General features: G+C 45.8%; 1 protein-coding gene across 2 annotated transcripts in view; it reads left to right on the top strand.

Moving 5' to 3' along the window:
* LOC120698953 (caffeoylshikimate esterase-like) overlaps window positions 1-14,487 on the top strand; it is a 54,678-nt gene that overhangs the window by 36,223 nt on the left and 3,968 nt on the right. Inside the window, exons 1-3 of one of the 2 annotated variants that reach the window (XM_039982759.1) lie at window positions 11,164-11,379; window positions 11,598-11,691; window positions 11,979-12,011. In XM_039982759.1, coding sequence (XP_039838693.1) covers window positions 11,359-11,379; window positions 11,598-11,691; window positions 11,979-12,011 — 148 coding nt within the window. In that variant the 5' untranslated portion in view covers window positions 11,164-11,358. Of the gene's footprint in view, window positions 1-11,163; window positions 11,380-11,597; window positions 11,692-11,978; window positions 12,012-14,487 lie in introns of those variants that run through there. The other variant, XM_039982760.1, reaches the window with a different exon arrangement.

Here is a 14,487-nt window from a genome sequence, read left to right as displayed (position 1 = left end):
GGCCCCCGGCCACTCTGCGCGCCGCCGCGCGCCACGCCGGCGCTCACCGCCGCCAGGCCTCTACGCCGTCGACTCGCCTTCGCGCCGCCGCAGAAGCGCGACTCTGCCGCCGATTGAAGCCCCGGCCGGCCCTCTCGCCCCCGCCGCCTCCGACCGCCTCCGACCGCCGCCGTCGCGCGCCCTGCTCCGCCACCCCGAGCCACCGCCGCAGCACCGGTGAGCCGCACCGGCCACGCCCGCCTCCCCCACCCCAGCCGCCGGCGGCCACCCCGCCCGGCCGGCCCGTGCGCGTTGGAGGTCAGTTTTTTTTATTTTTAATTAGAAAATGGTACATAAATTGGTTATGGATTTAAAATAAATTAGAAAAATGGTAGAATAAAATAGAAAAATGGTAGAATAAATTAGAAAATTGGTAGAATAATTTAGAAAAATAGTAAAAAATGGTAGAAAATAGAACATTTTGTAAGAAATACTATAAATTGGTTAATACTTGTTTAAATTGGTTGTCTATTTAAAATAAATCAAAAAATTATAGAAATGGTACACAAATTACAAAAATGGTAGAATAAAATAGAAAAATGGTAGAGTAAATTATCATAATGGTAGAATAATTTAGAAAAATAGTAAAAAAAGGTAGAAATGGTAGAAATTAGAACATTTTGTAAGCAATACTATAAATTGTTTAATACTTGTTTAAATTGGTTATATATTTAAAATAAATTAGAAAAATGTAGAAATGGTAGAATATTGGTTAATACTTGTTTAAATTAGTTAACATTTTAAAAATTGGTGAATATTTTTCTTTGAATATTCTTGTAGAAAATTCATGAAATGTTAGAATATTTTTTTCATGAAATTGTAGAGAATTGTGAGGCACATTGTATAGAATTTCATGGCGCATTGGATATTGTAAACTTCATGTATATGTATCTTGATATTTATTGTAATAAATGTTGTATTATATGAATATATATGATGAAAAATATGTGTTGTAGATCTTCATTTATTTAACTCATAATTTGTTATATACGATGTTAACTTGTATAAAATTGCATAACGAACAAATGTTATTTCACGTAGACATCAAAATGGAATCTTTTCGGCGTGAGGACGATGACTCATTCCTTCAAGACATAATTTGTGAAAGCGGAGAAGATGCTGAGTATGATGGCAGCCAGTATTTGAATGATACTGGTGAAGGCGATGCTGACCAGTCAGAGCAAATGACTGTGCAAAGACGATAGAGCCGAAGTTAGTATATATTGAAATTCGTACATACATATATATGTACAACTTCATGATGAATTCTGTTACTACAATTGTTAAACGTGTATGAAATGTCTATTTCTCCAGGCATCCGGATCGAAGAAGCCGAAACAAAAACGAGGCTCAAAGAAAAGGATGGAGGGGCATACCACCATCACCTCATTGTACCCAGATGGTGAACCCAAGTCTCCCAAGGGTGCTAAGACAACTATCGTCAATCAATGCGGGTATTATGTGCGTGAGAATATCCCCATCAGCTTCAGGCTATGGAAGAAAAGCAAAGCCACCGACAGTGATAATGACATCATCCCAAAAACCGAAAAGGAAATGCTATGGGCAGATATGAAACGACACTTCAGTGTTCCGGAGGAGCACGAACAACTATTTAAGGATTGGATCATGAAGAAGATGGCTATTGCATTTTAGACGTTCAAGAAAAACTTGAACAAAGACTACGTTAAAAAGGGCCTCACTTCAAGAATCAACATCCTTACTGGGATGCATTTGTGCAATACAAATCGTCCGAGGATAGCGAACAGCGAACAGCACAAGCCAAAGAGAATGTGAGCAAGAAAAAACACTTCCATCATCTTGGCCAGGGAGGTTACAAGGCGGCTATTCCGAAGTGGCAGAAGATGGAAGAGGAACTCATTGCAAGAGGAATTGTACTGGCAACCTTCAACTGGTCGATGCGAGCAAAGTATTACTTTTATGCTCATGGAGGCACATTGAACATGGAAGATGGCTCGTTTGCCACTAGCGACGACATAAGGGAAGCGACCGAAAGGCTCGATGTGGCACTAAAGGCCATGTCCGAAGGCAGCTTCAAGTCGGACAGAGAGAAAGATGAGCTGACGTACGCTCTTGGCACACCGGAACACACAGGACGTGTGCAAGGCATGGGCGTAGTTCCATGGAAGCATGGCTTTAGTGCCGACATAGAGACATATCGAAGCCGACAGAGAAGAAAGGCTGTAGAAGCAGAGAAGATGAGTGCCCTAGAAGAACGGGTTGCTTCGATCGAAGGTGTACTTGCAGCTAGCCAGTAGCAGCCACCAGAAGCCAGATCAACGGCTCAGTTGGAGACTAGCCCCGTCGGCTCGCAGCGTCGTAGCAGCGTCGCTTCAACGGAACACCCAGTTGCAGATCGAGAGGAAACGGTTGCGGAACATTACCCCGTGGATGACATCGCCGTGAGGACCCCCTGTGAGCTTCTATATCAGCTAAGGAAAAAACTGAAAGTAGTCACTCACGGGGTTGCTGAAGTCCCTGTTCAAGGCAGGACAATCCATGGCATGGCGATCCCAGAAGGATATGCTAGAGTCATGGTTGACCGTGTCGAGAAAGGATGGGAAGACCTCGACCTCGAGATCCCTGGAGGCGATGGAAAAGAGGAACTAGGACAGGCCCTCTACACTTGGATCTGTTGGAAGAAACAGTACATAAGAATTGCAGGAAGGGATCCTAGCCTGTCTCCGAGGTCACCAGCTGCTCAAGGGTACCCCAGTGTGGATCCACCGTCACAGGCCGCAGCCTAGGATCCCAGCGTTAGTCCATCGCCATCACCGACCGCTTCTGGGGACCCCAATGTTAGTCCGTCTCCGCCACCTCCTCCCTCTGCAAAGAAGAAGCAATCTGCTTGGGTGCCGCCACCGCCACCTCCAAGGCCGAAGAAGATATTCCTAGTAGCCGTACCCCCATGTAGCAAACTGCGTTGAGCCTTCTCCGCAGTATCCACCCATTGCAGGTGGTGCAGGCGGTGGTGCCGAAGGGGCAGGGCCCTTCTTCTTGTGACAAGGGCAGTTGCAGTAAGGAATAGTGCATGGTTCATCCTGTGAAGCAGCAGCATTGCTGGTATCATCATCTTCATCGTCTTTGTTACCCTCGCTCACTTCCTCGTAATGGTTCACCTTGCATTCCATATCAAAGATCTTTATCTAGAGGTACTCGATGAACTCCTGAACTGAATCAATTGGTGCAGGATCGACCCACCTGGTAAAACCACAGTTTTCTGGAGCATCTGAAGACTACAAAATAAATTTCATGTAAGGTGTCTCAATGAAGATAAAGAAATAAAACAACCGAGTATTACCCATGCAGGTGGGCATTTGAAGAAACGTCGACCGCCATCCATCCCGTCGGTGCACATCTGCACTAAGCAGTCCTCACCATGTCTACATTTTGGCCATGGTTCTCTACGGTTATCGTATTGTCGAAGAGGAGTTTCATTGGTAAATTCACTCTTGTGCTGTGGCGGAAACTCAAACACTGGTTCCGGAAAGGAATTAGGTCCAAGAGGCCCCTCCCATATTATGGGGTCTCCCTTTCTTCCCCCTTTTCCTTTCCCAAAACTATAGTAATTCTTCCCGCTAGACCCACCTCCAGACATTGGGTATACAATAAGCTTTGGTGTTTGAGTGCTGCAGGGAGTTCACAAACTTCGGAGTATTTATAGGCGTACAAAGGTCTGCTACCCGTAGTGTGGAGTGTAAATGTACCTGAAAAAGCCTACATGACAACACAGTGAAGAGTATTCAATTCTCGAACTGACTACTTGATGCATCTCTATGCATGCAGACTCACAGCACTACATCGCTGCCGCTCGGTCGATCGTGCATAGATGCCGCCTTCCCCACTACACGCCATAGACCTTCACTGTAGAATGACAGTTCTGTCGTCCTCGCCCGAGAGACTGCTTTGAAGGTGAGCTGGTGTGGTTGCCGTGTTGTCACATCTTTTTGAAATGGTGAAAGGGCACTGCTATTGGGCTGTCGTCTTTTGTCACGTTTGTCTGGGCAAACAATGCAACATATGGGAACCCCGTGATCGCCGTGCTGAGCAGTGGCAACCTGTGATCTCGTACTCGCAGCTAGATACACTATGGTCCCTATTTTGAGCTATACGAGCGTGTCATGAAGTTTACTCTGTATGAGGTAGTAGTCATCATCGTTGGCGGGATCTCGGCCGCTAACTCCTCCCGCTCCTAACTTGTCCTTCATTAAATCACGGAAAAAATTCGCAAGAACTTCCCTTATTTCACGAGCATTATGGAACCCACAAACATAACAAGTTCACATCAATAATATCTATAGAAACAAATGACAAGTAAACTACCACAATCATAAACAACCATAATCCGAACAGACGAAACAGTCCATAATAACAATAGAGAAACAAGTGCCAACAACTAACCACCCTACCATTCCGACCTCTCTTACGTTGTGCATGTACGTGATCTGTAGAGTAGCTATGACGTTCCGGTGGCCTCACGTCTCTGGCAGGACACCGTAACAGAGCCACAGGTGTATGCAAGCTGGGATCATCGTCCTGGGCAGGCGTAGCAAACAACCGTGTAAAGTCCTCCAAGGAGTCCGCGTCGTTGTCTTCAGACCACCCTACAGATGACAAAAAAAAATTTAAGCAACATTCAATAGGGGAATGCAATTCCGTACAAATTATTGTACGTACCTTGTGTTGGAGGTGGTGGTGGTGGTGGATAGGAAGAAGCTCCTTCATATGCTCCTAGTGGTGGCATAGGGTGATACGAAGACGGCCCCGCTCCGGTGAACTGTTGTGATCCTGAGTATAAATAATAATGTATGAGCCTTCGACCATAAAACGTAAGCAAATAAAATTATGCACCACATATTTACCTAAAGTCCCTCCAACATGTGGCATAGAGCTAAACTGGGTTCCTTGAAATGGAGCCCCTTGCGAGGCACCTGGCCCTCCATAGGGCTGAGAACCGGGGTACCCGTACCCTGTGTGGAGTCGTATTTAAATACTGCATATAAACATACGGATCGGTAAATATCACACCATACCTTCGTACTGGCAGTGGTATAAGGGAGGCTGCTGTCATGCGGGACCACAAGGAACCGACGTCGACGCTTGCGACGATCCGTAGGAATCCTCGTACTCCGTCCGCGTACCAAAGGCCTGAAGGATGCCTCAGGCTCTATCACGTTGAGTGGCCCAGGCCTCGAGTTGTGCCGGCATGCTCATCGTAGACCCGCCATGAATCCTCATTACATTCAATGAGAAATCTAATTCAAGCAACCTACAGGTCTCGAACTGCAACCAAAAAAACTTAGTATACAAATCTTAAAAGATCGAAAATGCCATCAATATTTACTCACCGCCCCAGCTAATGCCTCATCCATGTGTCATGCATAGCGATCCTACGAAGTCGCAACATGTGGCTGTGGATGCATGTCAACATACGTCAAACGGCAACGAGTCTTCGGTTCGTACCAGGTCAGGTACGCCCGAAACGAAGGCTCAGTGTGTGGACCGGTATCCTCAGACAACTGCTCGCCTGCATCATCCCACGCAGCCACCCATGGTTGTAATCTAGTGACCCATATTGTCGAGAAAGGATGTTCAGCCCTTGATAAACTGCACGTTAAATAGAAATTAGTTTCACGTTATTAGTACATGGGTGCTCATTCATTTTTGTTACCTATGATCGTGGCGCTGAACACGATCCAACGCTGAAGACACAGGGAAAGACTGGTGTCGACCGAACTGCCTCATGACTCTATCCGGGCAGTGGGCCTCAACTGCAACGTCGTACACCAAAGCTGCAGTAGTCATCCATAGGCCCTGGTCCTGTGTGCACACCGAAGATATACCTAGCGATGCACGTGCGGCTATAGCCGAAGGACTATATGGCTCCCACACAATGTCTTCTGGGGTCAATCGATCAAATTCGGCAACAAACTCAGGATAAGACCGCCGGGTCTGTACATGTGCCCATGTTTTCTGCAAAAATAAAAATTATGTGTCCATAAAAAATGTATTGAGGGAACAATGTATGACCATAGTATGCATAGAATATAAATTTTTATCGGGTCCATACCTGTCGAGAGTACCAGAGAGTCCCCATGGTGGGTCTGTCGTCCTCCGTGTCATCGTACATATCCGGCGTATACGGTGACTGGTCAATCATGAGACGACCGATAGCAATCCTCTCGTAAGACCAAAGCTGTAGCAGAATTGGGCACCCCGTTAGGACAGCATTCCTATCATTCTGACGTGATGCCTTGCAGAGTCCACGATATGAGCATGCAAGAACTACTGAACCCCAACTATATAAGGGTATGGCATCCTCATCTGCATCGGCGATCTCCTGTGCGTAGGGCAGAAGCACCCTATCCACACAGTGGCCATATTAGTTGTTGAACATGATGTGCCCAAACAACCACAGCAGGTATGCCTCGAGTGATCTAGTCACGCTGTACTCATCAGCATCGGCTGCCAACAAATCCGGCTGCAATGAAGTACGAACATTGAGAATAAGAAACACATGAGGTATTTCAAAGCCATAAAATACATCAACACATCGTTTTGTACGAAATTGTACCTGAAACTGTAGGAGCCATGACTTGGAAGGGCTTTTCGACTGTGGGTGCTCATTGAAATCTTCAGGATCAATCGTGGTGGCAACACCTGCAAAACGTTCCTCAAGATCCTCCAGCCACGTAGAAGGTACCACACGGGGCCCGACAGCGTCTCCGGTGATAGAAAGACCAAGCAGCATTGCAACGTCCTGCAGGGTCGGTGCCATCTCCCCATAAGGGAGGTGGAACGTGTGTGTCTGAGGTCTCCATCTGTCAACGAGAGCTGAAAGTAGAGACTTGTCTAGCCTCACCAAAGCACTCTCAGCAAGACGAGCCACAGTGAGAAGACCTGCCTCGCTCAGCCTGCATCATACAGTGCACAAATGTTAATACATTATATAACGAAATATATAACGGATAAAAACAGAAAATAGACGACATATCACCTTGGCACCCATCGTGGGTCTACAGCAACCAACTCTGCAGGTGGACGTGGACGCAGCACGTTTAGTTCTTGGTGCTGAACCTTCGCAAGGAAGGACCGGTGACCCGAGTCTATTGTTGGGTCAAGCAACGCAGGAGTAACCCCGGCCATACCTACCACGTAAGATCAAAACAATACAATACAATCACACACATCTAAATATTTCTAATAGTTCCTTATATTTCCTAAATAATTTCTAAGATTTTCTAACGATTTATAATAATTTCTAATAATTTCCAACATTTTATAAATTTTCTAATATTATCTTGCAATTTTTAAGATTAATTAATTAGATTGCTAATGTACTATATCAACGCTAATCACTACAAGTAACTACACCTAAATGTACCACTAATCAGTCCTAGTAATAATTAAACCGATTGCTAATCTACTGTTTCAACAAAATAGTTTCTATAATTTTCTACAATTTTCTAACATTCTCTACAATTTTCTAACATTTTCTATAATTTTCTACAATTTTCTAACATTTTCTACAATTTTCTAATATTATCTTGCAATTTTTTGTTTTTCAAATACTTCTCTAACAATTTTGTAGTATTTTCTAATACTAAATCTAACACTAAATGTACTATATCAACGCTAATCACTATAAGTAACTGCACATAAATGTACCACTAATCACTCCTAACAATAATTGAACTGATTGCTAATCTACTGTTTCAAAAAAATAATTACAACATAATCTATTTATAAAATATAGAAAATTTTAGTTACCTACATTCGCCGACTTGAAAATCCGGCAGGGCTTCGCCGCTTTGCCTCTCCCTCATCCCTCATCTCCCTCCCTCCCTCTCTTTTCTTTTTTTTCTGGATTTTTAGTGAGGCAAATGAGGGGGTGAGGGGCAGCCAACAGCTTATATAGGGTTGGGGGGCCGGTCGCCCCGCAGGCGGGCGGCCAGGGCCCGCGCGCCCCGCTGCCGGGCGGCCTGGAGGGCTGGCCAGGGACCTCGGCGCAATTTTTTGTCGAGTTTTTTTGTAGATAAGCCCCTACCGCCCGGCTGCCGGGCGGCCAGGTCCCGGCCGCCCGGCAGCGGGGCGGCCGAGATATATTCATGTAAATTTCGAACACGAAAATATAAAATATAAAAAAAACCGCCGTTAATCGCCCCCGTGTTGCGGGCTTCCAAATGACGGGAGAATTTAGCCCGTGGTAAATTTCCACGTGGGCTTCCGCCCCTGGGAAAAGGCCGGGATCCCGGTGGAATTTTGGGCTTCCAAACTAGCCCTTTGTGGGCTGAAATCACCCGTCAATCCCCTCGCGGTTTTGTAGAGGCCGCGAGGGACGCTCGACGGGCAAGCACCAAGCAGACCGGACTTCATCTAGTGCTGCGGATCTACGGTGGGCCAAAAATTACATGGGTCGTCCCGACTAGTTCGCAAACCACAATACCAAAGCAAAACATATCTTCTTCTCCGACTGATGGACTACAGTTCACAGGTGAGGTTATATGTCGCCAGAGACAACAATTGTACAAACTATCGCGTGCAGATGATAAATTAGCACGATAGCATGCCCATATAAATTGTTTGCTCATGCATGCACGTAGGAAAGATATTCCGAGTGTGCATGCAAAGAAGACATTAATGATGACATCACCCACATGCATACAAATTTCAAACTAAAAAGAAGTTGTATATAATAAAATGAGCATCAAATTTAAATTTGAGTTGCAACATTATCTTTTCTTATGATAAGATCTTGAAAACATGATCACACTATCTGTGTTATTAGTTGCCTATGTTGCAAAACTTTTAAAGTTATATGTTAATGATTAATTTTGGCTATTGGTTACAAATAATTGTTTTTTTTAAAAAAATTGAATATTATGCACAAATAACAATGTACAACAAACAAAATATTATATATCTCAAACATTTTGTATAGGATAAATAATGAAAAATTAATATCCTAAACAAATGAGTCCGCTCAGTAATTTAGTATACAAAGAGAATAAATAATTTAATATTCTGAAAAAAATAGTTGCATGTATAAAAATAATTTTACATAAGAACAAATGCATCTACGTCGAAAAATATTCTTATAAGAACATATACACGTGCTAAATAGATTAGTATATAAAGGAAACATAAATCATTTCATACACCAACTAATACAGATAAACCTTGAGCATGATTGGCTTTAAATGTGAATAGTTAGTTCTATACTATTGTAATAGGTATATATAAATATGGTAACATTTGATTATATAAGAAACAAATATAGCTAATATGAATTTTGTAAAATATAAATTGCGAACGGATGCCCAACTGAGTGGTCAGGTGCTACTCTCAGTAGCACCCCTTGCCTGTCGGCAGGGTTGAATCCCTTTGGGGGTGGACTTTATGGTGGTGCAGTGGAAGGCAAGATGGACCGTTTTGGGCTGCACGACGAGCTCAAAACTCACGAGCTGCTCACGAACTAACCGAGTTAGAGACACCAAAAGAGCCAAGCTAAAACGGTCCAATTCGCTCGACCTCCAAATTACTTTTCGTCTGAAGTTTTAAGCTAAAATTCATGTATTTATTGTTGGCTCCTATTCTATGATTTGTCATTGAAGTATGATAATTAGAACAAATATAATTAGAAAACTATTGATCTGTTGTTGCTCAATCCATGGTGGATTTTGAAATTTTGTAACTTTATAAATTTTATACCTTTTATATTTTACCTATGTTAAGGTGATAATTCTAAATTTACATCTAGCTCGCGAGCTTAACGAGCCAAACTAAGTTTCTTTTTTTTTGCTCGTTTTGGTAACGAGCCAAGCCGAGCCGAGCTGGCTCGGGGTCTAGCCCTAGGACCGTTGACGATATATACTAGTGGCGCGCCCATGTTGGTAGACTGAGCACGCGCAATTCACAGGCTACGAGTCGACATGGATCGTCTTCTTCCTCTGGTCGCCCTCGCTCGTCACCACGCGCACCAGCGCATGCGCATGGCGACCAGACGGTGGCCCGCACCACATCGAGAAGCGGAAGCGTACGTGGTCGTTGCTATCCGCAGCGCGGGCACAAAAAGCGTCGTCCCGCAGTTTGAGACGTTGCGGCTTTGCTCGTTCGACATGGAGTCATGGAGAGAGATGCGTGGATGATCATCTGTGAGCAGGCTCGTGTGATCCTTCATGTGGTATTTTTTCCCCTTTTTTATGAAAGATTTTTTTCCCTTTTGCCAAAGGACAGTTGATTTCATTCGAGGATGGCCTCTCCCTGCTACTGCCCAACATGATTATAGTATTTTATTTACGTCAATCAAGAACTATCTCCGTTCTAAAATATAGCAATTTTATATTTTTTAAAGTCAAACTTTTTAAATTTTGACTATAGAGTTTAAAAAACTATAATAATTAGCAACATAAAAGTGGTATTTTTTATTCATAATGAAATCAACTATCACAACATGTGTAGTATTTTCTATTTAAATGTAATTATTTTTAAAGATATTATTGGGTAAAGAAAAAATATTTAACTTTGACCAAGTCTAAAAATGGTTATATTTTGAAACGGAGCTAGTACGTCAAAATAAGTATTTCTTATTAAATTAACTTGCGTACTTAAAATAGAGATCGTATTTTTTTATCTTAAGGATGAATTTCCAAGAGGACATCTTCTTGGAAGGTTAGACTACCAGCTACAAACAAAACGGTTTAGCTGCCATTCTATTGTCTTTTATTTCCCGTTGCAACAATAAACTCAAATCCAAACGGAAGGAACTAAAATTAATCAAGATAACAGTCATCCCTGCCGTTGAGCACCTCGAGAAGGAAAAGATAGCTAGGTATGCTGATGATGCTAATGATCGTTGACCAGATCAGATCAGCAAAAGGAAAACGGCCACCTACCCTCCCAAGGTTCCACACCCACACGTAAAACCGTTTGAAGGTCTTTATTCAAAAAAACCGTTTGAAGGTCTCTTCAGCTGTTCACACACCCGCGGCGATGCAGCGGCTGCGCACAGAGGATCCTCGTGGACCGGGCCCAGCCTTGAGCCACGTCCCCGCCTCGCCTCCCCGCCGCGTTCCTACGGCACGTGTTGCGCCTCCTCCACACGCTTCCCCGTCCGTCTCCCATCCCACCGCTTCGTCTTCCTCCTCCCTCTCCACTTGCCTGCATGCGCTCTCTCTCTCTCTCTCTCTAGCAATAATTAGTAGCTTCTGGTGACATTATATTGCTCCCTGCAAAATTGTTGTTGATTCTCCTCAAGCTCTGATTCGAGAAGGCGTCGCGCGGATCAGCTGACTCTAGAAGATGGACGTGCGATACCATGAGGTGAGCAAATTAAGTCGTCGTCTTTTCTCCTTTTCTGTTCCTGCTCCTCGATCGGATTGCTTCGATGGCGTTTCGATCCGGCTCCCCTGTTGAGCTCCAAAAACAGCAAGTGTTTGTTGCTCGTTTAAGTCGCTCCCTGGTTCTTCGTCAATCGATTGGATTGGTTCCTGCGCTCCACCTGTTCTCTGATGAGCTAGCTACTTGTCTATCTGCCGCAGGAGTTCGTGATGAACCCGCGGGGCGTGCAGCTCTTCACGTGCGGCTGGCTGCCGGCGTCCTCCTCGCCCAAGGCGCTCATCTTCCTCTGCCATGGTAAGTGCCGATCGATAAGCTTCAGTTCCTGTTCCTCTGACCATCACCACAAGTTCAACGCGTTCTCAACTCTGAAAAATCTTCTTGTTCTGGCTAAAGTTAAGAATTCATTGGTTAAGGTTCGTTCTATTCTATCGATCGAGTTTGCAGTAAGTACTTTCCGTCCTTGTAGCATCATCAAATAAAGGGGTTTCTACTTTGAAGTTTGAACATCTCTTTGAATGGGTTATTCATGGATAGATGTTGACCACCTTTCCTCTTTCTCTGCTTGTGTTCACTTGGTTCAGGTTACGGGATGGAGTGCAGCGACTTCATGAGAGGTATGCTCCAGCTCGTGCTCGTGCTCGTGCTCGTGGTGTTCCGCTTTCTCTCGTGCTCTTTCCTTTTCGGTGTACGATTGGTCGAAGAAGCGAAATGATGCCTTAGTTTCACCGACTCTTGGCATGCACTACTAGAAAAAAGAGCTCTTAGCACCGGTTGGAAACAAGCTTAGGAACCGGTTTTTCAACCGGTGCCCCCAAAGTGAGACCAATAGAGTCAGACTTTGACACCGGGTAAATCACCCGGTACCTAAAGCCACATTTGGTACCGATTGGAATTCCAACCGGTACCAAAGGCAGCTACGCCTATTCCCAGCTCTCATCATCTCCCGTTTTGTTGCTTGCACTCTCTCCCATTCCCCTCCCAAAACGTTCTGTTGCTTGCAGTAGAGATTCATTCAAAAGAATCAACAACAAAGTATTGAATTGATCCAAAACAAATACTCATAGATCCAACAAATCATTCAAAAAAATCGTTCACAATCTATAATCCCACATGCATCTCCATTTAAAAAAATAAGAAAAAAAAACAACGGCCGGGGCAGACCCGTGCAGCGGCGGCGGCGGCCGATTCCCGCAGCCATGGCAGCCCGTGCTCCCACGGCTTCGATGGCGGCCGGCTCCCGCGGCGGTGGCGGCCCGCGCGCCCCTCTGCAGCGGCGGCGCCCCGCTCGGCCCTCTCCGTGGCGGCGGCGGCCAGCTCCCTCGGTGGCGGCGCCCCGCGCGCCCCTCTCCGCGACTCCCGCGGCGGCGGCACCCCGCTCGGACCTCTCCGTCGGCGTTGAAGATGCCGTCGCCGAGCAGCTCCGCAAAGCCCTCCCGGTAGTAGGGCCCCTTGGGGTAGTTGGCGAAGTTGGTCTTGAGGACGTGCTCGACGTTGGCGGGGACGGAGGTGATGACGCCCTTGGAGCCGCCACTCCACATCCCGCGGTACGGGAATGTGCCGCCGGCCCGGGCCAGCGTCGCCGATCCCCAGTCGTAGAGGTTGTCGAAGTGCGCGAAGAGCGCGGGGAGGATGCCGAACACCGGCCACAGCATCGGCGCGCCGGGCATGGTGGCCAGGCGGCTCCGGGCCGCGCTGCAGGCGAACAGCACCGCCGCCGCCACGGCCAGGTCCGACGCCCGCACGTACTCCCGCAGGAAGCGCACCGCCATGGCCACGAGCCCGCGCGCCCTCCCGCGGCGGCGGCGGCCGGCTCCCGCAGTGGCGGCGCCCCGCGCGCCCCTCTCCGCGGCTCCCGCGGCGGCGGCGCTCGTGCGCCCCTCCGCTCTGTCTCCCAGAGATAAGGCCGTGGGAGATATGAGAGGTCGAGAATGAGAGATGAGAGAGACGAGAGAATGAGGGATGTGAGAGATGAATGGCCTGCAGGGACTTAAAATATCGTGGAGGCAAAGTGGGCGGCCATGTTTTGGTGCCGGGCAAATTTTTCAACCGGTGCCAATGTATGCACCAATAGCACCGGGTCGTGCCTCCACCCGGTGCCATTGACGCATCGACCATTTGGTACCGGCTCATGGCATTACCCGGTGCCTTTGTCAGTGCATTGGCACCGGTTTGTGCCGTGGCGCGTCTTGCCAGCGCTCGGCGCAGGCCAATAGTACCGGCTAGTGTTGCAGCCGGTGCTGATGTTTTACATTAGTACCGGTTCAAATATTAAGTGGTACTTTTGGCCTGGATCTTTGGCCTGTTTTCTAGTAGTGATGTCTAGTGTGTCTAGCACATATTGGATTTAACTTTGCTTTTTATCGTGCACCATCCTAGACTTCACCTTCATGCACATCTATCAGAAAGTCGCGCTTCGCATTACTCGGTTTTAGTACCAAAAGTGAGACAGATAGGCTCTTCTACTCGTCTAGATGCATAGAACACGTTAATTTACCAGTTTGTCAAGCATGCGAGAATAGCATGGTACGCAACCAAACCCTCTTCTTTCGGGACACATGGAAACATTTTCCCCGAGATGTTAGTTTGAATCATAGACATTCATGTTCATCTAGAATAAACTACTAGCACAGGTCAAAGTGCATTGCAAGTACACACTCTTCCTGCTGATGACTTTAGATTCAGGGTCAGTCCAGAAGTGAGGCTTTGAATTTATTGTCCAGAGCCTTATGCAAGTTAGGAAACCCTTATTAGGCTATTGTTAGCGCAAGTGTCATACGAGTTTCATTCTCAATAAATGACATACCACATAGATAAAAGTGATGATGATATGGCAAGCAATTTATGAAGAATTGAAAGATAAGAATAGAGTTTCATGGTGATGAAACTAGATTACCAGAATGAAACTCCATTGATAGGATTTGAGTTTCTACATATTCATCAATTTCTATAGGTCACATGGAACATTTAATCACAACACCAATTATCAGTTAAATGTGACAACTTATCTATAAAACAGTGTAATGAAATTGTGCATTGAGGGAGATGGTTTCATTCCAGTGTCAAGCTGATGTGACAGTCTTGGTAACTGTA

This window comes from Panicum virgatum, chromosome 3K, assembly GCF_016808335.1.
Source record: "Panicum virgatum strain AP13 chromosome 3K, P.virgatum_v5, whole genome shotgun sequence".
Lineage (NCBI taxonomy): Eukaryota > Viridiplantae > Streptophyta > Magnoliopsida > Poales > Poaceae > Panicum > Panicum virgatum.
The sequence above is the reverse complement of the archived record's forward strand: the minus strand, read 5'-3'. Positions and strand labels throughout refer to the sequence as shown.